This window comes from Lissotriton vulgaris, chromosome 7, assembly GCF_964263255.1.
Source record: "Lissotriton vulgaris chromosome 7, aLisVul1.2, whole genome shotgun sequence".
Taxonomy (NCBI): Eukaryota; Metazoa; Chordata; class Amphibia; order Caudata; family Salamandridae; genus Lissotriton; species Lissotriton vulgaris.
In genome coordinates this window covers 697,485,644-697,510,522 of record NC_141695.1, presented here as the reverse complement: position 1 = coordinate 697,510,522, position 24,879 = coordinate 697,485,644, and the positions used below count along the sequence as shown (strand labels likewise).

The 24,879-nt window shown below is 48.7% G+C and overlaps 1 protein-coding gene across 1 annotated transcript in view; it reads left to right on the top strand.

Moving 5' to 3' along the window:
• Positions 1 to 24,879, top strand: part of NOL11 (nucleolar protein 11) — a 423,141-nt gene that overhangs the window by 302,949 nt on the left and 95,313 nt on the right. Inside the window, exon 15 of the mRNA XM_086930931.1 lies at positions 3,467 to 3,545. Coding sequence (XP_086787057.1) covers positions 3,467 to 3,545 — 79 coding nt within the window. The remainder of the gene's footprint in view (positions 1 to 3,466; positions 3,546 to 24,879) is intronic.

The window sequence follows — 24,879 nt, the reverse complement described above, 5'->3', positions numbered from 1 at the left end:
CAATTAAATATTTAGAAATTAGGTTCAGCCAAGGCATAGAGGACTGTGGAGAGAAAAGTTATGGCAGGGCTGTGACATGTCTTGAGTGTCACATTTCAGACTAGGTAAAAGTGCCCCTCTCTGTGGCGAGGAGGATCGCGATCGCCAAAATGGTGGTGCTACCGAAATTTCTATATCTAATCAGTCATCTTCTCTTGCCTCTTACGATATCATTTCTAGATCGAATAATTTCTCTCTTGATAAGTCTTCTATGGGGTGGTTGGCAACTTCTACTAGCATGGAAGGTGTAACCTTGCCTTTTGAGCAATATGGCCTCTGCGCCTCGGATGTAGAGCTCTATTATTACTCCGAATAAGCTCAGTACCTCCAGCAGTGGCTCTACGTGGGGCCTACCTCCCTAGTGTGGCAGTGGAGATTGACAGTATTGCTCCGTGCCCCTTGTGGACTGTTATCTGTTCCATCTCGTTGTGCCCAAGAGGTGAGGTAGACATGGTGAAGTACTCAGTGTAGGCATGGGATGGGCTTTGCAGCAGAGCCTATCATCCTAACCTCAATTCTGCTGCCCTACTTCTCGCACAAAACCCTGCTTTACCACCTACATTTGATCAGCAAGTCTGCCAGCATTTACACCATATAAACGTTGAGGTAATGGCCACCTTTACACCGGAGAAACTTTAGTAGAGCTGAGCGCCTTGCAGGCTACTGTGAACTGCACTACCCTTGATGTCTGTAAGGAAACCCTCTTTTTGTATGGTCCTCTCCAATGTTTGGACTGATGGTGCTGATTTTCGACTCCGATTGTGCACTGAGGCTGCTAACCAGCCCTCGGTGCCAGTGCTCTGACCTTAAAACATGTATGTTTGACTTGGTTTATGCCAAATTGGTATAAGCTAGCTTACTTGTAAATCATTAGTATATGTTTCTCAGCACCTGTAAGTTCGACAGTCACTCCAGGGACTGCAGCACTGGTTGTGCCAACCTGGATGTGACAAAGTGTCTCCTAGTCTACCAAGTCCAAACCTCCCTTTTGCAATGTGTCTGTCACCCCTGCCGTAGGCTTCTCGAGCCCTGAGGCAGGGTGAAACACATTGAGAGGTAACACTTGTGTTTTACATATTCTGTCAATAAAAACACAAAATAGGTTTTAATGCGAAAGGGTCCATTGGTTAGTACATGGTTACACACTAACCACTCAGCTGTGCTAACTCCTGATTTTGGTTGACTGAGATATCAAACAACTTGTTATATCAAGCTCGACTTGGTGCCCAAGTCGAAATTAATGTAACTTGTTTTTATGTGCAACTTTTAAAAAGTTTACACTTTTTTGCTCAAAGTTTCCCATGTCCGACCATGGTTGAACACTGGGCATGTCCCCAAGACAACTTCCTGTTCTCCTGGGGAGATGTGGAAATGACTCCCAGGAAAAGCCCCTGTAGAAGCCTGTGTGGGGGAGAGGTGTTACCACTGCCTGGCAGGAAGTAACATGGGTGATGATCCAAAAGGAGAGCTTCAAATGGGAGGCAGCCTTTGATGGGCAAATGGCGAACACTTGGAAGAGGAGCGGCACTGTTGTTTAAATAGACAGACTGGTACTTGGAACAGAGGGAGAACAAACTTTGTCATACTGTTTTTTCAGGTGCATGTAGCTCCCTCTGGTAGCCACACCTCTGGGTGGCATTAGGGGGCTAAGGAGCTCTGCACGCGGAGAGAGGAATTCTCCCATGTTTAAAGTGGCAAAATAGAGCCTTCCGAGATAGCTAAATGCTACACTACACAGGAAGGAGTCATCCGGGAGAGGGGACCTTGTAGCCCATTGGCTAGTGACCGCAAGCTTCCCGGAGGGCATTTTCTGGGCATGGCTGGGTCTGAACTGGGGTGGCAAAGTGAGCTAAATAACGATGATGGGTTTAACCCAGATCTAATTGTGACTGGGGGTGAGTGTCTGAAACGTTTCAGCGCTCCATCCATCATGTTATTGGGTTTGCATTGTTACTTTATCCTTTAGTTGTTTTGGTGCTGTTGAATTATTTGTTCCTTTATGAAAGCTTGATTGCTCAGACCCACACTTACCCAGGACTGGGCTAAAGATTTAACAAACGAAATCAGACTGGTCCTAAAGGGGGGATAGTGTATTACACGGTGAGGTCACACAACCACACCACTTAATGCACCCCATTTCCTCACAACGTTTTTCTTTACTACTGCATTCGAGGAGCGTGTTGCCGGGTTTAGGCTGATATCCCCAAGCGCCTGACAGCACTAGACTTGATCCTGGCATCACCCTCTCTAAGGTGGCAGATAACGAAATTGTACTGTCATGCAGGCTAAAGCTCTGGTGACTGCACCTTGGGTGCTAGTGGAGTGGTAGTGGGAGCTCTGGTTTACTTTCCCAACCAGCAATGGAAGTACTGGTGTGCTCAGATGGATTCATTATCTCCCAACTATAGGCTGCATCTCGTATATATCAAGTTCATACACAGAATTTACCTAACTACATAGAATGGGCCTTAGTCTTTGCAGCAGATGTGGGACTGTTGGGTCTTGCTTCCGGTATTCAGCCTGGCATTTCCCCAGGATAGCAGCATATTGGATGTGCAAGTTTTTGAGAGTATAGCGGAGGTGACTGCTAGCTCAATACCTAGATTACTGGTGGCGGCACTGCAGGGATATGTTGGAGATCTCATCCGGTGTACATAAGCTTACTGCCATGATGCTGCTGTGCATCAAATTGACTGCTGGATAAAGGGCCTAATTTACTATCTGGAACAACTCATTTGATACTTACATTGCACAATGGCCTGGTCAACAAGGAGACAAAGAAAAATGATCCCATAGAACCCTGTGAAATGCCTGACGTGCCTCTTCAGCATTTTATAATACCCATTGTACTAAACTCTATTCCCCTGCCATAATACATCTTCATAGCATTCCGCAATGTTCACACAATAATGTAGTCACTTTCACTGATATAATGCTGAACATGGAGATGTAACTGTTACTTGTTTGTATGAGTTCTTATTGCAGACGAAAACAAATTCAAAGAAACTTTTAATTGAAAACGTGAAAACAATTGTCTGAAATGCTAAGTCTGTTTTCACTATTTCTGAAATATTCCTTTGGCTTCCTCCAACCCACTATGTTTATTGCTCATTTTTGCCGCAATTGCCATCATACAAAAACCTGATTTGTTCTGTGCTGTTTGAAAGGTGAAAAGGAATAAGAGTATAGATCAGTTAATACAATTTAGTTCAGAAATAATACACTTTCCCTCCTGAATAGAACAGCGGTGTTCCCACATTGGATCTGGAAGATGAGGAATACATAGTACTGTCTGGATCAGTGTAAGACACTATTTCTATAACCCTAGTTTGATTAGGAAATATGAAAAAAGGGTGTCACTGTACAAATGGTTTTGTTGCAGATTAACATTTAGAAAAACCTATGTTTACTTAACTGCTATCCTCAGAAATGCGGTCATCCTTACAAAGTACAGTGAGACATTCCTTTTGCCTCATATGAAAGACCTCTCTGCTCAACAAGTTGTTGTAAGCATACATTATGAAAATATTTTCGTTTGCGTTTTTGTTTTGTATTTCTTTGTTTATGGCTCATTTTTTGTGGATCATTTTGTTATATTAGAAGTGTGGCCATGGAGCTCTCATCTCTTGTTTAAAATGATAAAGTGTAAGCCAAGTTTGGTCTTTTTGCTTTACTTGGTTTGAAGCCTTCAATTGAGTTGTTTGAGGGGAAAAACATGTTTGCTAGTTTATAACTTCACTATCATATTTGGCATGATTTTTAACATGATTAGTCAGAGTTTGGGTGCCTCTGGAAAGGCTGCATGAAACGAAAGTTAAAAAAAAAGAATAACCTCCATTTCACCCGTGCCATTTTGCATGTAATGATCCAGTTACTCATCAATGTTTTATTTAAAATTCAAACCTACTTTGTGTTGCTCATTTGTTTTGTTTTTGGTTTGTTTGTTTACATTTTTCTTGGATCTGTGGTATCACTACTTTCAATGTACAGTTTTGTTGTGCAAATCATTTGTGAATCTTGTATTTGTGAACTCCAGAGAGACTGTAGGAAAGCGTCCTTTTTTGCATGGTTACCCCCTAACGTTTTGCAAGATACCTGATGCACTTTGAATGTGCCCTGGGTCCCTGCCAATCAGTTTCGTAGGGCCTGTTTGTGTTCCCTAACCTGTACTATTGTTTCCACAATTGACACAACTCTGGCCTACCCTCAAGTCTGTTACCCAAGGGCATGGTAGCCAGGGAAAGGCCTCTGAGGGCTGCAGCATGTATTATGCCACCCTCGGGGACCTCTCACCCCAAACTTGCACCACCGCCATTGCAGCCTGCGTGTTGTGGTACAGCCAAAGGTGACGAGTCTACATGGCATACATCCCTATGTGAACAAGTGGGGTTGTATGGTGCACTCCAGAGTTAGTTCAAACAATTATCTAAGCATACTGTCTCAACATTTCAAGAAAACTAAACACTAAGTGTTCTACGCAGAGATCTGTGGGCTGCCCGTCCCATATAAAATACATGAAAGCGCGAAGTTTGCTTGAAACACTTTGTACACAGCATATATATATCACTTTTTAGCAATTGATTTCAAACGTAAAACCATGGATTTTCACCAATAAATACTCATACCAAAGATGGTTTCAAACAAATAACCTCTTTTTTGAAAAAAAATATTTTACATGCGATAATCAGCGCATATTACAATGATTCCTGTAATCGTGTATCATGCAAATTGTTTCAATGTACTATATATTTTCTGTAATTTACAAGTCCAACATAATGTGTTGTAGAAATGCAGTTCAAGTCAAGGATGTGCAGCAGAATGCATTTCGTGACTGACTGTCAATTCTTCGGGGGCCATTGAATGCCCAACTATAGATTCACTTGTATACAACACTACAACAGCGACAAAGTTACAGCATTGCATAAAGCTGCTGTCCAGTTTGTCAAGATATGAAAAGATTACCTGTTTACAAACCCTGTGCAGTAGATACGGCACTTTTCGTTTTGATTCCTGTTTGGTCCTGATTGATCGTCCCTGGGTATTTTCTTTTTACATCTTGACATACTGGACAGCAGTTTTATGTGCAGTTTTATGTGCAGCTGGAACTTTGTCGCTGTTGTAGAAGGAGAGTAAACCGATAGACATAGCTGGTAAGAGTGGCAGGCCTTTCGCTCAACCTTTGGAGATTTGCCAACTCCATTAGTCTCTTATCACGCCATGATGGGGGCACACTGGGGTGAAATGAAGGAGATACAACAGTACCTCCCAGAAAAACATAAAAATAGAGCATAGCAAATTGTATCAGAGGGGAAACTTATATCTAATGCCAATATAAGGTGTGCCCTAGATGCGTCTGACACAGCGGCTAGGGGTAATATTTCCAGCCTTATATGGCCATATCTGTCTTCAAGCCAGATGTTCAACCAAATTTATTAGCCCTCCCCTTTGCTGACGAACATTTTTTTGGGCCAAAGATGGATACCCTCCTAGAAAAAATAAAGAAAAAGAAGGCGGCAAAAGCAATGGAAGCGTTGCGCAAACAATCACAATGGGGCTCCTTTCACCGCTCCATAGAAAATAAACTTCTATATTCAGAATTCCTGTAATTAAAACTTTTCTACAAGGTCTCAAGAGTTATTCCACCTAGAGCTCCAACGAGGTAATGAGTCCACCACTTGAACATCATTGCACCTGCCCTCTACAGTTTCTATCATGGAAACTTGCATTTCTCATTGCAATCACTTCACTCAGAAGGGTTGGTGAGATCCACGCATTAACTTTGGAAGAACCATTCTTTCATATACACAAAGACAAAATAGTAATACGAGCATCCTGAGGAATGTGTCTGAGGAGATCTACTTCTCTTTTAGATCTCTTAGACAATACAGACTCCTCCTCACTCTCACTTGAGAGGATTTCTTTCCAGGCTTTCACCTTCTGGAGCCAAATCAGCAGCCTTCCCTCACGATCCCTCAAGGTTTTATTCGAAAAGGTTCGACATACCTTATAATCTGCTGCCTTATGGTCTGGATATAGGCAGTATATGCAATCTTTGTGAGGGTCATCTGTATAAAGTCTCTTCTTAGAGCAGGTGGAACAAGCTCTAAATAATCCCTTTTTCTCCTTCTCAGACATGTAGATGAATAAGGAATTCCAATAAGAAGAAATCAGAAGATGAGACCTCAAATCTCAGTCAAAATACTGTAAAAGTAAAGAGTTTGAGCAGAGCTCAAAGGAGACTCCCTAGCACAACGTGCGGTTGAAAATCTGAGGGGCAGAAGGTTCTCTCAGGAGTGTTCTAGAGGGTGAGGAGCTCTGATTGGTTCAGGGAAAAGTTTTGGCCTTTTTTACATAACAAAGGCTATGGGTTGCAAAACGGAAATGGGCCTAGGCCTCTTTTCAGTTTGCTATACTACTAAGCATTGCTTTTTTATATACCGGAGACTCCAGTCTCGACGACGGTGAATGATTCAGGCATGTGAATCTATGAAAGCTTCCAATACTGGAGAACTAAAGTTAGTTAAGTAACTTGTTTTCTTATTGCCTTGGCATTGTGTATAAAGCCAACACGTATACTGTGCAAATGTTTGTTATTTATGGCCATAGGGCGACACAGCTATCCGTGGAATACAAACAATGGCAGCCTAATCACAATCTCGGCCCAATGCAAGGATGCCTTTTTCTATATATATGTAGGAAGGTACCTCCTGACTATGGTTGCCCCCAACTTTTTGCCCTCCTTTCTCACAGGGAGGGAACAAAGAGTCAAGCTTGGGGAGTTTCTATCTCCATCCCGTCCTGTGCTATGTGGGGTTCCTCAAGGGTCGGCCCTTAGCCCGACCCTTTTTAATATCTATGTTACCCCACTGGCCAAATTAATAAGATCTTTCGGGATGGAGGTAGTCTCGTACGCAGACGACACTCAAATCCTCGTTTCTCTACCCCATTCAGATGAACTAATCGCCTCCAAATTTAGATCTTGTATGGAGGCGGTCGGTAAGTGGATGGTTCAGAACTCTCTGAAACTGAATGGGGAGAAAACGGAGGTGATGGTGTTTGGGGGAAAAGAAAACATCTGGTCAGCCAACTGGTGGCCTGACTCCCTTGGTACTTGTCCCTCCCCCACATCCTCTGCTAAAAATCTCGGGGTGATAATAGATCCTGCCCTTGACCTAGGTAGCCAGGTGAGCAGAACTGTCTCCACCTGCTGGGGCCTGATTCATACTCTCCGTAGGGTCAGGAAATTCCTTTCCCTCCAGGCAAGAAAACAAATAGCTGTCGCTCTTATCGGCTCGCGTTTGGACTATTGCAATGCGCTGTATGCAGGACTCAATAAAGGACAGCTGCAGCGCTTGCAGGTGGTCCAAAACGCCGTAGCCAGATTTGTCCTGGATATCCCCAGACGCTCTTCAGCCACTGCAGCCAGGAAAACACTGCACTGGCTGCCGGTAGAACAGCGTATTCGGTTTAAGGTCCTGTGTATGACCTACAGAGCCATCGCTAAAAAGAGCGACACTGGAATTGGATCCATTATCTCCCACTATGTTCCCCGAAGAAACCTGCGTTCCTCTGGGAAACTGCTTTTAGCAGCCCCCCGTGTACGGAAAGCCAGGTGGGGCGGTAGAGCCTTTTCCACCCTTGCTCCTAAGTGGTGGAATGAACTTCCTTTGGATCTGAGATCCCTTCCGTCCCTACAGACTTTTCGCACTGCCTTAAAGACCTCTCTCTTCAAGCAAGCTTATGTCTAAGATCCTAATGTTTCCTTTCCTGGTCCTTCCTGACCTTTTGCTAGGCGCCTTGATACCTTCGGGTTATTGTTCTGCGCAATATAAATTATTTTTCAATTCAATTCAATTCTGTGTTTTAGCTGGTTTTTGACATAGTCGACCTGGGGCCCTGCCAATCAGGACCCCAGGCCTACTGCTCTCTCTCTAAAATGGATTCCATGTACCTTAGGTACATTTCCAATTGGTACTGGGCCACCTTATCAGACCCTGTAACTCAGGGCATAGGTGTACCCAGGGCCTACCAGGGGCTGAAGCATGTATTATGCCACCCCTGGCTGGCCTCCTAAATTTGACACAACTGGCTGCATGACAGCTGGGGCAAAGTCGTGTAATCACCCTTTGCTGTAGATATAGTATACCTATATCTAACCCTAAAAATGGACACACAGATTCCTATCAGTCACTCCTATGGCAGGCCTTGACAATCCTGAAGGCAGAGTGCTTGGAATCGTGTGAGATGGTGCCCTGGCATGAGCTGACCCTGTCTGCAGCTTGCGGAACCAAGTCCTAATAGCTGTTCCATGATAACGCATATCATATACTCTTAAGTGCATTATAATCCTCGCGGTTAAATGCTATCTTTGGTATTGCTTTATCAAAACATGTCGAGTAAGGTGTCATACGAATTGGAATACTAACCCCTCGCCAATTCTGGCGACGGGGTTAGCATTCCACCCTTCTAGAGGGACACGACATGTATGTAACTGTGAACCCCGGTTAAAGTTAAGCGAAGCCTCAGCTCCACAAAATGGATGCTGCCACCACAGACACGAGTCTGACCTCCTGCTGCTGGGAGTCCTTCCAGCGAGGAGAGCCTAGACAAAGGGTTTCCTGTCAGGGGCGGTGCTAGCACCATCCCAGACAGAGTTTTGTGTATCCTGGGTAGGCAGGGCTTTACAGGAAGGTGACTGCTGAGTGGCACCCCGGTGCTCACTACGCATAGGCCGGTCAGAACCAGTTCCAGGGGCACACCAGCCCCTGGCCTGGGGAAAGTCCGGCATGGGAGAGGGGTGTAACCACCCCCCTCCTAGTCCCACCCATAGGCAGGACCTAGTCACCGGGTCAGCCTCCTTTCTTAGTATAAAGATAGGAGCGGGCCCCCTGTTCAAATTAGATCATCTTTGGAATCAAGACACGACTTTCTGCGAAAGGACATCAAGATTTCTTCTTCAAGATTCTCCCTTGTGACTAAGGAGTAGTCACCCTGCATCCGCAGGCACCATCAAGAACACTGCGGTCTGCTGCAAGTCCTTCCTCAGGAACCCGACGACACAGCTCGACGAGACCCGGCTTCCCTGGCACCTCTGTCCTCTACTCACCTCTACACCCAAGCTGAGAACCGTGAGTGCGACGAGACCTCGAGGGACCGACGATCGCCAAGACTGCACGACTTCTTCACAACAAACCCGCCGAGTGTCCCTCTGGTGAGTGCTTTGGGGTCCGAGAAGCCCCGACCCTGAGCAGCTCCAGCACCGAAGATCAGCCCTCCAGCATCTCCACGATCTGCGTGGGGCCCTTCTGCTTTTTGCTGCTCACCGCGTTGTTTGGCTACTAGCCCGCTGGCTTGTGGCCTTCTTAACGACGCCCGACGACATCACCGCTGCTGGTCTGGTTGCTCCAGACTGGCCCTTGCTCCCTTCCAAGAGAGGAGCACCCCGGACCCTCCTGGTCCACTCCAGACGCCATTTTAGGTCCACCGCGTGGGCTTGAATTTGACAAGGCTTTGTTGCCCAATCATGGGTCCAGCGACGCCGACAGCTTCAACCATCGTGGGACAGCTCGCTCCTCCATCCTGGTCGCCGACAACGCCTCCTGGTCCGTGAGATCTGCAGAGCACAGCGTCACCCACTCACCTAGTCGAGGTGACTACCATCCGGTGCCCTCCTGGTGCCACCTGACTACTGGCTAGTAGTCACGAACTTGGTCCCCTCTGCTTTCAGGTGTCATCTCTCTTCAAGATCCAGGCTTGGATCACTTCGAACTCTCTTCAACTGGTCGCCTGCCAGCATCTTCCTTCCAGGCTCCTGGTCCGTCTAAGAGGATTCCCGACGTCTTTTGAGACATATGCAGCTGCAGCCCCTGGGCTAGGTAAACTCGGCATTTCGGTGCCCCAGCATAGCCTCACTATCCAAGGGTCAGAATCCACTTTCGTTTTCCTCCTACCAGGTCGGGTTCGCCCGAGAACACTAACTTTGTGAAATCTAGCTACCATAGACTTTGTCCCACATCACGCGTGAGAGTGCACACTCTGCACCCGAGTCCCCTGGGCCTCCTAGAAGTAATCTAAAGATTCTATAGTCAAGACCTAGCGATTCCAAAGCCTATTAGTACTGTACTTACCTGCTAGTAATTTCGCATTCCACTTTCAGAGTATATGGTTTTCCGTGCCCCTCAGGCATTTGTATATACTGTGCTAACTTAAGTATTTTCGTAAGTTTTGTTTTGTGCTTAGTACCCTGTCCTCATAAAGAGTACAGGGCTGTTGTGATTTTAATAAATACACTGTTTATTTTCATAACACTTGTGTGGTGTCCTTTCACTTGGTGTTCAAGGGGTATATGTGTGGTATAACAGCTGGCTTAACACGCCCTCTCAAGTCTTTAGCCTTAGACTGCTCGTATCCACGCTACTAGGATAGCTGGTCTATAAGGTTGACTTACAACCAATCATCAATAAGGGTTGCTGGACTGATACATAGTGTTCACTAGAATAGTGAGCACTGCATATCAGGCCACCTTCTCACAATATAAACATCTGTTTTCGGGTATAGTGGGAGGAGGCAATTCTGCTGATTTCGAGAGGTCTCTACATGCTGAAGCGTTCGCCCCAACAGCTGGCACATCTCCCTGAGGGGTGTCTAGTTCGTGACCAAGAATGGGTCCTGGAATCTTACCCACCAGATGATGGGGTTCGATCATCCAGTACGGGGTTTCTTGGCAGAACATACACCATAGACATGTAGGTAAGGGTCTGCGTAGTAGGAGTATGCCAGATTGTTATACCATTTTCTATATGTATGCATTTATATACTGTTTCAGCAAGATGGTAGAACTTTTTGTTCTATTAACTGTTTTGAGGCTTGTTATAACTTTCTTCGCTTTTGTCGATCTGATCCGTGGTTCCCCCTGCTAAAAATAAAAACAAAGCTTGGGCTCCCTCGCTTCGTTTATTAATGGCCCCTAGGTGGGCAAGGTTCCGGAGCCATTTCTTTATTAATGGTGGGGTGGTGCATGGCCCCCCTCCCCTCCTAGGGCCAAGTATTGCCCCGTGGACCACCACTTCCTGGAGGCACACTTATTTTTTAAATGGGGGGGCCTCTCCGAGCCCCCCAGCCCCCCTGACGGCCACCTCCCCAGGGATTTTTGTGTACAGAATTGGGCCTCCACCTCCCCTGGGCTTTAATTTTGATTGATGCACCCGCTTTACCGCTCCCGCCAGGCCATAGCAAACTGTGCTGCGCTTTCAACAAGATGGAGCATTAAGGTTCCCTTGCTGAAAGCGGAGCACAATAGACTTTATAGAGATTGAGCTACATGTTAGCTCCCACTCTGTGAAAGCAATGCTGGCAGGGACCACAGGGGCCTCGAGGTTCCCCTGCGGTCTCCATCATTGCTGAGTGGGACCATGGCACCCACAACAGAGGCTGGGCTCTGCGGGGGATGGTGTCCCCGGGGCCGAAAACTGCCAGGGAAGGGGGGAGGTGGTGGGGGGGGGGGGGTGTGGTGGTGTCACGCAGCCCCCTTCCCTTGATAAATAAAAAAAGAATAACAGGCAAGTTGCCAGATGCCCTGTCCCCTTTTGCCACCACTCGGCAAACATGCCTCATGGTGCACTACTAGTTAGGGAATAAAGTCCCCTTTCCTGCAGAGTGTCCATGGGGGCCAACTACCCTCGCTCCTCCTGATGCACTGGTAGGTAGGGTAAGTAGTCCCCTTGGCTGTTGAGGGTCCTTGAGGGCCAACTACCCCTTCTGTGACCTGGAGTAAGTCCCACGCTGCAGAATTGTTCAGAGGTCTTTGGAGGCCACGCCCCCTTTCTCTACCACTCCGCAAACACGCCTGTACTACCTGTATTTTTACCCACCTAAGAGGGTATAGAATTCTGTATCCAGCAGCTATCATCCCACTTACAGTACAACCCTGTGATCCTCTCTTGACCCCTAGGTATTCGCCCCCCCTCTTTGACTGTCCCCTGAATGTTTGTTCCCTGATTGAATGTACCTTTACAGTAATTGGACGTCTGTTGAATGAATAAATGAGCGTGATTGCGATTGTTTGAATGCTTTATTGGTGTGTGGGGTATTACTAATTTAGTTCTGTTTATATTTTCCTATTGAATATTGTACAATGTATCAATCCTGTTTTTCCCATGAACTCTGATTAAAACTAATTTATTTAGTCCTAACTCCTTGCTCTGGTGTCCACCTATTGTGCCCACTGTGGGAGACGCTAGCATCAAGTGACCTTAATAGCACTTTCTTTGATTCAATACAGGTGGAGGCTCATTGCTTCATTGTACTATTCCGAAGCGTATTCCTGCCCAGAATAAATCCAGACTGGTCATCGTGGATCAGCTGTCTGAGATAGGGGAGGAGTCTACTTGCCAGCGCCTGACTGATAATTTTCAGATCCACATTCAGCATGGATATAGGCCTATCCGAGCCGAGAAGAAGGGGATCCTTACCCGGCTTGGGGATCATAACTATCATTGCTGCCCGCATGGAGTCTGGAAGCGAGCCTCGGTCGTGATCCTCTGCCATGATTTCGAGGAGCTTTGGGATCAGGACCCTCTTTCACTCCTTGTAGAGTTTGGCGGCTAATCCGTCCATCCCTGGGTACTTTGCCGTCTTCAAGTGGGCTATCGCCGCTCGTAATTCCTCCTCCCGAAGGGGGCCTACCAGTTCCTCCTGACTGTCCGTACCTATACAGGGCAGTTGCAACTCCTCAAGATATACCTCCATGCCCTGAGACTCGGAGTATATTTTACATAAATGGGTCCGAAAGACGCTATTGATCTCCTGTTGGGTATATACCATCTGGCCCAAATCGTTCTTCAGTGCCAGAATTGGGTGGGGTTGAGTTTCCGCCGGTATCAGACGTGCTAGTAACCGCCCAGCCTTGTCGCCCTCTGTGTACCAATCTCCGCCTGCTGGCAGTTCTATTAAATTTGCCGAGCGAGACCCACGTATCCCCCAGCTGCTGGCACATGGCGGTCCATTGAGGCCGCTTCTCCTTGTCTGTGGGAAAGTCTTTTTCCAACGCCGCTAGACGATCCTTATGCCGGCGGAGATCACGCTCTAACACCTTTTTTTACCCCCACCTCCGTGGACAAACAGATCCCTCGAATTACCACCTTCATCGCGTCCCATTCAGTCGCCCTGGTGCTAGCCGAGCCCTAATTAACCTCCAGATACGCCTCGAGCCCTTGTAAAATTGCATCTTTGTAGGTCGAGTCACCCAAAGCCTCCGTGTTGAGCCTCCATAGTGGGATCTTAGGCCGTGGTCTGTCGAACGAATACGTGAGCAGGAGCGGGGAGTGATCAAACCAGTATCGAGCCAAATATTGGATCTCCGCTACTCAGTGCATTGCCGTGCCCTGGAGAAAAAAATAGTCCAGTGTACTATGGTTATTGGCAGCAGGCGTGTGGCATGAGCACACCCGACGAGCAGGGTTGCGGTGCCTCCATGCAGCTAATAAGCCATAACTCTGGAGCATCTGGCCCATCGCTTCTCTCGTTCTAGGCTTCGCATCCAATTTTGGAGGGTACCTATCGAAGTCCCCATCAAGGGCACAATTAAAGTCTCCGGCAATAAGTAGTTCTGTGTCTGGGTCCAGGTCGAACTGTCCCAGCACCCGACCAAGAAACTCCATATCGTCACTGTTCGGAGCATATATATTTACCAGGCATAAGCTACGCCCATCCAGCGTCCCCACCACCACCACAAACCTCCCCTCCATGACTTGCTTAGTGTGTATGGCCTTGAAGGGAACTCCCGGCGCCACCCAAATCAGTGCACCTCTGGCAAACCCCGAGTAAGATGTGACGAAAAATTGCCCCCGCCATCTACGTTTGACATATTTGAGACAGTCTCCCCAAAGGTGCGTCTCCTGTAGCAAGGTTAAGCTCACCCCATAGCGCCTGAGGTAAGCGGCCACCCTAATTCGCTTAATCATGTTATTGAGCCCCCTAACATTCCACGTTATCAGTTTATACCTTTGTGTATCAACCGTCATTTGTTAGCAGTTGGTGATATCGCAGCTCCCATCTATCATACGAGGAACCCCCAGAACATTGCAGTGTGACACCCCAGAAAGCAGACATCTTGTGTGTCCCGTAAAGCATCTACGTTCTATCCCGGCAGCAACCCCAACAAAATCAGAACAAGAAACCTCAACACCCCCTACCCACAGGCGGTAGTACTGCATTCTCCAAACCCTATTCTGGCCAGAGGACTCAGAACCCCGCCCCAAAGCTCCACCCACCCCAAACACCACCACCCTCCACTAGTAATCAGTGAATAGAAAAACACAAAAATCCCTCTGACCTGGACCGCCCTTCCGCATCTTCTGCCCGATCCTCCAGCTGGGCCGTGTAAGCCTGGAGAGCCGCGACCGTTTCCTTCAACTGGCAGACCTTGGATTGCAGTGTGCCCAGGTCCCCCTCCGTGGTGGTAAACCTGTCCGCCACCTTCCGGAGGTCCAGGCGCAATTGATTGATGTCCATTGCCATCCCATCCATTTTGGTTTCCTGCGCCACCCGAGAGTCCCAGATTTCCTCCAAGATATCGGCTTTGTCCCGGGCTGCTGCATCCTCGTAGGTCCCCAACTCCCGATCATTTCTGAGGCGCTCCGCCTATGTTGGGCCTGGGACAGTGTATTGCATGATTTTATTTGACTGGGCTCCTCTCGCGGGCCGGTCCTTCCCCATAACCAGCGCGGCTGTCTCAGAGTGCTTCTCAGGAGAATGCTTTCGGAAGGTGGGGGGGTTTCGGGTGTATTGTCCATCCCACGGGCTCCCAGGCGTCCTTCAAGACCCGGCCAACTGTCATGCAATGCGATCACGTCCGGGACCACTACGTGAGCCGCGATCCGGCCTCTGTGTTGCTAACTCAATTCCACCGGCATTAGCCACTGGCCACAGCTAATGTAGCCCGGGCTGACTCTCGTGGCACCTCTGGGTCCCCTCAGGCAATACCGCACCACCACGCACCTGCAGCACCTCAGCCAGGGCTCATCGAGCACGGGCAACTGCGTGGGTCCCCAATTCACCGTCTGGCTAATACATCTGGATTGGCCGCAACACACTGGCCCTGCGGGGACCCAGCCTCCGGGCCTTAGGATCCTGTCTACTGGGCCACTGTACGTCCGTGCACCGCCACTCAGCCCCGGTATGGAATCTGGGACCGCCCGGGCTCACTAGTTCACCAAATGGGGGCCTTTAGGCAGTCAGGCAGGCCGTTTATAATTAGAAATGCAGGTTGCGGACCTCTACGCCGCCTCCAGGCAGCTACAGCCGGGGTGAAAGCAGGACGCACCGCGCCGGCTTTGCGTAGGCTCTGTCCCCAGTCACCAGGTCTTGTGCGGAGGCCCACCCAGGCTCACCACAACTCCTGACCTCCACCACCTCTGAGAGCTGCAGGCACAATCTTCCTCCGGAGGGGGGGTTGGGGGGGCCAGAACGCTCCTACAACCCGGTCCCCTCGGGCACCGTTCAAGACACGGGCCTCCGCGCCGCACCCAGGCAGCAGCAACCGGGGCACGAGCAGGCCTCACCACACCGGCCTCTTGTGAATTCTGTCTTCAGTTTCCGCGGCGTGCAGCCAGGTGGCCAATCGCTGTTGCCACTAATCGCCGGCACGCCCCTGTAGGGTCCACACCACGTCTCGCTCGTCGCACAAGCAGCTCCCAGCTCCGATGCCCCTTCAGGCGCAGCCTCAACAGCCCTTCAGCGCCGAGGCCGCCATTTCCTTGTTCCAGGCTCTGGCGGGTCCGTCGTGGGCCGTACGCTGTTCTATGGTTGCGGGCAGTGTTGCTGTCACAGCTCCGGGACTGCGGAGGTCAGGGGGGACCCACCACAGGATCAAGCAAGGCGAAACCACTACGCCAGGATAATACAGGAATATTTAACCATTAGGGCAGGAAGCTGATCAAGAACACGTCTAGCCGGCCATCTTGTTAGCCCACGCCCCCGAGTATATGGGTAGTTATTCATATATTCAATATAACCATAAAAGCCCCCAGGAACAAATATCCGAAAAATGTATGGCAATACCTGACAATTCACACAAGTAAATATTTGTAGTATCGGCAGCATTGGAAGGGGCTTGATGAAGCTAAAATCTACACGCTGTGCCCAAGCCTGACACTTTTGCAATCAAAAGGGTACAAACCAGTACTACAATACTCATAAGATTACATGAAGCCTAGTCTATAAGGTGTGAGAAGTTGGCCTGATATATAGTGCTCACTATTCTAGTGATCACTTTGTATCATACCAAACGATTGATGATTGGTTGTAAGTCAACCTTATAGACCAGCTATCCTAGTAGCGTGGACAAAAGCAGTCTTTAGGCTAAACTCTAGAGGGCGAGTTAAGCCAGCTGTTTTACCATCACATATACCCCTTGAACACCAAGTGAAAGGACACCACACAAGTTGTTATGAAAATAAAGGATATTTATTTATAACAAGTCTACCCTGAACTCTTTGAGTCAGGGAGCTAAGCACAATACAAAACTCTTACGAAAATACTACAAGTTGCACAATTTACACAAATGCCCGAGGGGCACGAAAAACCATATACTCTAAAAGTGGAATGCGAAATACTAGCAGTTAAGTAACAAGATCCAGAGGCTTCAGGATCGCTAGGACTACACTACTAAACTCTAAGGTTAGGAGCAGGATGCCTAGGGAGATCAGGTGCAGAGTGTGCACTCTCACGCGGGATGCGGGACAAAGTCTATGGAGGCTAGTATTTCTTAAAGTTACTGTTATCGGACGAATCCGACTAGGTAGACTTGAAACGAAAAAGGATCTGGACACTTGGATAGTGAACCTGCGTTGGAGCACCAAAATGCTCGGGTTACCTAGCCCAGGGGCTGCGGCTGCATAGGGTTCAAAAGACGTCGGGAATCCTCGTTGTAGTCTATGGAGCCTGAAAGAAGAAGTTGCTGGCAGGCGACCAGTGAAGATGTTCGGTGTGATCCAAGCCTGGATCGGTGATGGAGACGACCTGAAAGCAGAGGGGACTCGGTTCTTGATCACTAGCCAGTGATTGTGTGGGCACCAGGATGGCACCGGCTGAAGTCACCTCGAGCAGGTGAGTGGGCGACGCTGGACTCTTCAGTCACACGGGCTAGGAGGCGTTGTCGGCGACCAGGCTGGAGGTGCGAGCTGTCCCACGAAGGTGTCTGCTGTCGGCGATGCTGGACCCAAGATGGAGGCAACAAACCTTGGCAAAGGCAAGCCCACGCGGTGGAGTCAAGATGGTGTCTGGAGTGGACCAGGAGGGTCCCGGGTGCTCCTCTTTTGGAGGGGAGCAAGGGCCAGTCTGGGGCAACCAGACCAGCGGTGTATTCGTCGTGGTACGTCGTCAGGAGGGCCACTAGCCAACGGGCAAGTGACCGGACAACGCGGTGAGCAGCAAAGAGCAGAAGGGCCCCACGCAGATCTCGTGGATGCTGGAGAGCTGGACTTCGGTGCTGGAGCTGCTCAGGGTTGGGGCTTCTCAAACCCACGTGCACTCACTCGAGGGTCCCTCGGAGGTCGTGCTGGTTAAGCGTCGTGCAGTTTCTGAAGATGGCCGGTCCCTCAGGTCTCGTCACACCCACGAATCTCAGCTGGGCTGATGATGCAGGTAGAGGTCAGAGATGCCAGGGAATCCGGGTCTCGTCGAGCTGGTCAGTCTTGATCCGGAGGATGGACGTGCAGGAAACCGCAATGCTTAGGTGGTGCCTGCGGGTGGAGGGTGGCTACTCCTTAGCCACAAGGTAGAGTCCTCAAAGAAAGTCAAGAGTTCCTTTCGTAGAAAGTCGTTCAAGATTCAGGATGATCTAATTTGGGAAGGGGGCCCGCTCCTACCTTTATTCTAAGAAAAGGGGCTGGCACGCGACTAGGTCCTGCCCATGGGTGGGACCAGGAGGGGGGTGGTTACACCCCTCTCCCTTGTCCGGACTTTCCCCAGCTCAGGGGCTGGTGTGCCCCTGGAACTGGTTTGAGCCGGCATATGCACAGTGAGCACCGGGGTGCCTCTTGCAGTCACCTTCCTCTCAGCCCTGCCTACCTGGGATACACAAAATCCTGTCTGGGATGGTGCTAGCATCGCCCCTGCCAGGAAACCCTTTGTCCAAGCTCTCCTCGCTGGAAGGACTACCAGCAGCAGGAGGTCAGACTTGTGTCTGTGGTGGCAGCATCCATTTTGTGATGCTGAGGCTCGAGTTAACTTTAACCGGGGTTCACAGTTACATACATGTCCTGTCTCTCTAGAAGGGCGGGATGCTAACCCCGTCGCCAGAATTGGCGAGGGGTTAGTATTCTAATTCATATGACACCTTACTCGACATGTTTTGATAAAGCGATACCAAAGTTGGCAAATAACCGCGAGGATTATAATGCACTTAAGAGTATATGGTACGCGTTATCCTGGAACAGCTATTAGGACTTGGTTCCGCAAGCTGCAGACGGGCTCAGCTCATGCCAGAGCACCATCTCACATAATTCCAAGCACTCTGCCTTCAGGATTGTTAAGGCCTGCCATAGTAGTGACTGATAGGAATACATGTGTCCATTTTAGGGTTAGATATAGGGATACTATATCTAAAGCAAAGGGTGTTTACACCACCTTGCCCCAGCTGTCGTGCAGCCAGTTGTGTCAGATTTGGATGGCCAGCCAGGGGTGGCATAATACATGCTGCAGCCCCTGGTAGGCCCTGGGTACACCTATGCCCTGGATACCTAAGGTATGCTGTACAGGGAGTAATAAGGTGACTCCGTATCCAATTAGATATGTACCTAGTACATGGAATCCATTTTACAGAGAGAGCAGTAGGCCTGGGGCCCTGAATAGCAGGGTCCCAGGTCAACTAAGTCGAAAAACCAGCAAAACACCAGGCAAAAAGTTGGGGGTAACCATAGTCCGATATCCACCTTCCTACATAAGGCTCATACATCCAGTCCTTAAAAGCAATATACAATGCAAAATGATGTCACTGCATAGATTAAATGTCCATAATTCTCTGTGTGAGGCCTATTGTTGACAATTTATATTACTCTTGAAGTAAGGAAACAAAATCTCTCTATTTCTCAAAATAAATCAGTCCATTTGAACCTGAGTTGCAAATAGTACTCCATTTACATTCCAGTCTTTGCAGGATGAGCAAACGTTTCCTTCCTCTCATGGACATTGTATCTACTTCAAGCACTTGCCATCTGATGTCATCAACCGGATACTGCTGCTCAATGCAGTGTGAAACCAGAGGAGTTGTGGTAATTCCACAACAGATTCTACTGCGATGTTGCCTAATACAAGCCTTGACTTGTGTTGTCTTACCAATGTAAATCAAGGGATAAGGTCACCATATTAAAAACACCACATAGGTGGTATTACAATTAGAAAAATATTTTAATTCTACATTGATAGAATCATGCTCAAACATAAAACGGGTCTCTGCTGTCCACTGAATAGTTTTGAATTTTACCAAATGTTGCCAAATCTTTCTGGGCTCTTTCCTGAAAGGCACCCATATCAACATGACTAGAGCATTGGTCCGTTTCCAGATTAATGCCCTACATCTGTATTCTGTACGCCAGCCTGTTGTATGATTCAACATGTTTTTTACAAGACTATTCCCTACATCATAGTTTGACAAATGGTCCATTTGGTTAGTGTGTGCTCAGGAACCTCTTCATACAATTTCATGTTAGACTCTTCTGTTTCCATCCTCTTTGCATCTTCCTTTTATTCGTTCATGTTATTGACAAACAAGTTACTTACCTTCGGTAACGATATATTTGTAAGAGACATAGATTTCTTATAGATTCCTTATCTGTAGAATTACTGGATCTGGAGAATTTTTTCATCAGCAGTACCCCTGCGCGTCGAAAGGTGGCGTTGGTCAACTCTGCGTTCATCGTTGTCGTTGTGGTCGCCAGAATGATGTTGCACTATCTACTTGGATGTCTCCCTCGCGCGCTGAAGTCAGTTCTTTTACACAACATTCCAAGCCAGAAGCGCAGAGCCATGCAAGACACTGACCAATAGTGCACAAAACGTGGTCCCTGAAAGGAAGTCCTTAACCCTAGAAGTCAGTTCGCAGAATGGGGAGGATCGGTGTGGCGGTAAGGAATCTATAACTAATCTGTCTCTTACAGATATATTGTTACCAAAGGTAAGTATCTTGTTCATCTGAAAGAGACAGTTAGTTATAGATTCCTTACCTGTAGAGTAGATACCCCAGCGATACCAACCCCGGAGTTGGGTCTGCAAACTAAGTTCACAACAGAAAGTCCTGGAGAACAGTCTCTGCTGACTTGGCTGTCCAGGTAGTAATGTTTTGTGAACGTGTGCAGGGATGCCCACATAGCTGCCTGGCCAATATCATTGAGGGGGACTCCACGTTTAAAAGCAGTGGTAGCTTCTGTCGCCCTGGTGCAGTGGCGCGCAAACCCACTGAAGGCTCCTTCTCTGCCAAAGAATAGCAAGATTTTTGCACAAAACGACCGACCTAGAGATAGTCCGTTTGCACACTGCCGGACATTTTTTGGCGCCCACGTTGCCAACAAAGAGCTGGTCACCCACCCGGAATTGCTTTGTGCGATCCAAATACAAGGAAAGCGCATGTTTTGGATCCAAACGGTGGAGCCTCTCTTCCTTCTTAGAAGGATGCGGAGTTGGAAAGAAGGTGGGCAAAGTGATGGTTTGACCAATATGGAAAGAAGTAAGCACTTTGGGAAGAAAAGAAGGTAGAGTTCTAAGGACAACCTTGTCCAGATGATCAGACAGAAAAGGAGGTTTTGAAGAAAGTGACTGGAGCTCATTCAACCTGCGAGCAGAGATGATGGCAACCAAAAAAGTCAGTCTTTAAAGTTCAAAGTCTGGGAGGACAGTTATGTAGAAGCTTAAAGGGAGCGCACATAAGATAAGTTAGAACTAAGTTCGAGTCCAAGTGGGGCATTATGAATGGAATAGGAGGAAAAAGATGAGTAATGCCCTTAAGGAAGCGATTTACATGGGACTTGAAAAGAGAAGGCTGATCAGGAAGCCTAAGAAAGGCTTAAATGGCTGAGAGGTAGCCCTTTAAAGTGCCCAGAGCAGAGCCCTGCTGGGCCAAAAAAAGGAGGAACAAGAGAACCTCAGAAACAGGGGCGGAAAGGGGATCCACAGCCTTTGCTGTGCACCATGCCACAAATTTGTTCCCTCTGCAGGCGTATACCGTCTTAGTGGAGAGACGCCTGTCTGCCAAGATGACATCACTGACTTCGAAAGCTGTCAACTGTCGCCGCTCAACCTCTACGCAAGGAGGTGGAGGCTGGACAGGTTTGGGTGGAGGACCGTCACCTGCTGCTGCGACAGAAGATCCTCCTGAAGAGACAGAAGATCCTCCTGAAGAGGCAGTCTGATCAGAGGATCAATGGCCATGTGTAACAGCTCGGGATACCAGACTCTTCGTGCCCAATCCAGAGCCATACGAATGACTTGGGCTCGGTCGCGCTTGATCTTATTCAGCACTCTGGGCAGAAGTGGTATAGGCGGAGAGGCACATAGAAGACCAAAACTCCACTTACTCCAAAAAGCTTTGCCGTGCGAGTGCCACCTTGGATATTCCAACGCGCAGAACTGCCGACATTGCGCGTTCTCTTCGGTGGCGAATAGATCCAACCAAGGCTCTCCCCACTGCTGAAAGAGACCTTGCACCACCTCGGATTTTGAAGATTCCATTTGTCATCCATCATGCACTTGTGATGGAGTTCGTCCTTGCATTCAGAGAACCTGCCAGGTGTTGAACCACCAGGGATATGCCCTGATGTTCCAGCCTTGTTCAGAGACGGAGAGCCTCTTGACATGGGGTCCGCGACCCCACCCCATCCTGTTTGTTGCAGAACCAAAGGCGGTGTTGTTGTCCGTGAACACCTGCACTACTCTTCCCCAGACAGAGGGAAGGAATGCTTTTAGTGCAAGACAGATCGCCCAAAGCTCCAGAAGGTTGATGTGGAGCCTGGACTCAGCCGGAGACCAGAGTCCTCTGATCTCCGCCTCTCCCAAGTGGACACCTATTAGACTTGGCATCTTTTGGCGTGTTTACCCTGAATTTTTGCTTTCTGACCTCCCAGTTTTTGCTGGTGTAATGTTTCTACGCACTTTTCGCACTTCTGATCAGTGGTAATGTGCAGGCGCTCCCTGTGTCAATTGTGTCATGGAATGGTGTTTCCTCGATTGGATATTTGATTTACTTGTTAGTCCCAAGTAAAGTGCACTGAGTGTGCCAGGGCCTGTGAATCAAATGCTACTCGTGGGCCTGCAGCACTGATTGTGCCACCCACGTGAGTAGCCCTGAAAAGGTACCTCAGACCTGCCATTGCAGAGTCTGCGTGCAGTTTGTAACTGACATGTCGTCTTGGCCAGTGCACACACTTGCCAGTCCCTAACCTTCCTTTTTCTTACATGTGAGGCACCCCTAAGGTAGGCCCAAGGTACCCCTGTAGGCAGGGTGCAGTGTATGTGAAAGGTAGGACATGCCCCGGTGTGTTTGGCATGTCCTGATAGTGAATAACAGCCAATTTCGTTTTTCACTATTGCAAGACTATCTGTTCTCATAGGCCAGAATGGGCAGTTTGATTATAACATCTTATAATCCTAAACTGACCCAGGGAACAAGGTAGACATTTGAGTTTAGTATGCCTGAACTCAGAAGGTTAAAATACATCTTTTACTGAAGGTGATTTTTACATTCTGTGTTTGAAAATGCCACTTTTAGAAAGTAAGTATTTTCTTGCTCAGTCATCCTGTGTGCCTCGGCTGGAATGTGAACTGCCTGTCCGGGTTTCAGATGACAAAAGGCTGGGGAGCAGGAGGGCTCCAGATAGTCTAGGTAGGGTCAGGAACGGGCTGAATAGAACTGAGCTGCAATGGGGCAACGGGGAGGACATTTCCTTGCACCTCAAAGGGCCTGGTCTGCTTCTGATAATGCCTTCTCCACCTCCTGCCAGAAATTCACACCAGAGAAGGCAGACCTGGTTCTTGCTGGGCTCAGACACCCTCTGCCTAGAGCATCAAAGGATAGTTGGATACAAATACCGGGGCCCAGACCCCTGAACTTTAGAACTCATCTGGATCAAGAAGACTGCCAAGAAGAATAGCTGGTGAAGCTGTGAAGAGGAATTACCACTTTGCTGTGTGCTTTACTGGGCTGACCTGCAGTGGCTGCTTCTGGCTTGGTCAGTGAAAGGCCTGGACTGGATTTTCTGCAACCTATTTTGTGAGTCTCTCCAAGGGCTTGAAGTAGAACTTGCCCCCTGTTCACGAAGTCTCAGGAACAGCAAAGAATTCCAAGCTCATCTACCCGCAGCTCTGGGGACTGTTTGTTTTGTGCTGTATCAGAGGAAAAGCAACTCAACGACGTCCTGAAGGTACCGCCGCAATGCAGCCTTGGTCTCTCTGACGACGCCGCCACCAAGCCACTGCTTGCACCGCGACCTGTGGGCACTGCACTGCACTCCGCACCGCCTTGCTTCACGCCGAAGCCTAGTCACCACAGAGAGCAACGCCGCAATGACGCACAGCGACCGTGGTCTCACAGACGACACCTGTTGACGCCGGCACCGAACTGCTGCTCGCACCACGACCTGTGGGCACCGCACTCCGCACCGCCTTGCTTCATGGGGACGCCTTGGCCTCCCCGATGCCGCCGCTCCACGCCAAAATTGACGCCACTGTTTGCACCGTGGTTCGATGACACCGCTTGTTAGTCACACGAAGCACCGCCCTCATCCCGCACCGCAGCCTTGGCCCACCGTCGCCAGCACCATCGGCTCAACTCGTCAGCTGACGACAGCGCTTCAGCAACGATGATCCCACTGCTTGCACCGTGACCAGCAGCGCCTTCATCTCGCACCGCAACCCTGGTCCCACCTAGCCGCTGCTCGCACGGCGACCTGAGCGCACCGCACAGCTGCACTTCGTAACACAGTACCCGATGCCTGCCAATGCCAGCGCTTCTGATTCCATCAGAGAGGAGCTCGACCTGCGACGCAAGTGACTTCGACGGCCTAATCACCCTGCATTTCTCACAGGTACTGTTTGCAGGTCTTCCCGACACCGTAGTTGGCCTGCGACCATCCAGAAATGTTGGATTTGTAGTTCACAACGCCGTGGTAGCCCCGGACGGTGCTATCGACATCGAGGAACTTTGTTTGAAACTTATTTTGATAACTACAGACTTTATTTTACATATAGGATTGTGGATTTTTGTCGTATTTGGTCTTGTTTTAATTATATAAAAATATTGGATATTTTTCTAAACTGATGTAGTGCGTACACTGTATTACTGTGAGTTATGTGCTAATACTTTACACACTGCCTCTAAGATAAGCCTTACTGCTCGTGGCAAGCTACCAAGGGGGTGAGCAGGGGTTATTTTAGGAGTGTAACTCCCTTATCCTGACGAGAGTGGAGATTTTTGCCTGGCTTAGGCCCTTGCCCTAGCCTACCAGAAATCCCATTTCTTCCACCGCCCCACCCCAGAAGTGATGCATCCGTCACCACTGTGAACTCTGTTTAGGGAAGGGATAGTGATCTGCCGTTGTCCCAATCCTGGTTCGTTAGCCACCACTGCAATTGTTGTGCAGTGCCCTTCGAGATCTGAACGCAATCGGACGGATTCCCCTGATGCTGTGCCCACTGGAACTTCAGGTCCCACTGCAGAGCCCACATATGCCACCTTCCATGATCTACTAGCAGGATGCAGGAGGCCATGAGGCCTAACCGCCTCAGGGTCATTCTGACCGAAACCCTGTATAGAGGCTAAAAGATCGGAATCATAGCCTGAATATACCGGAC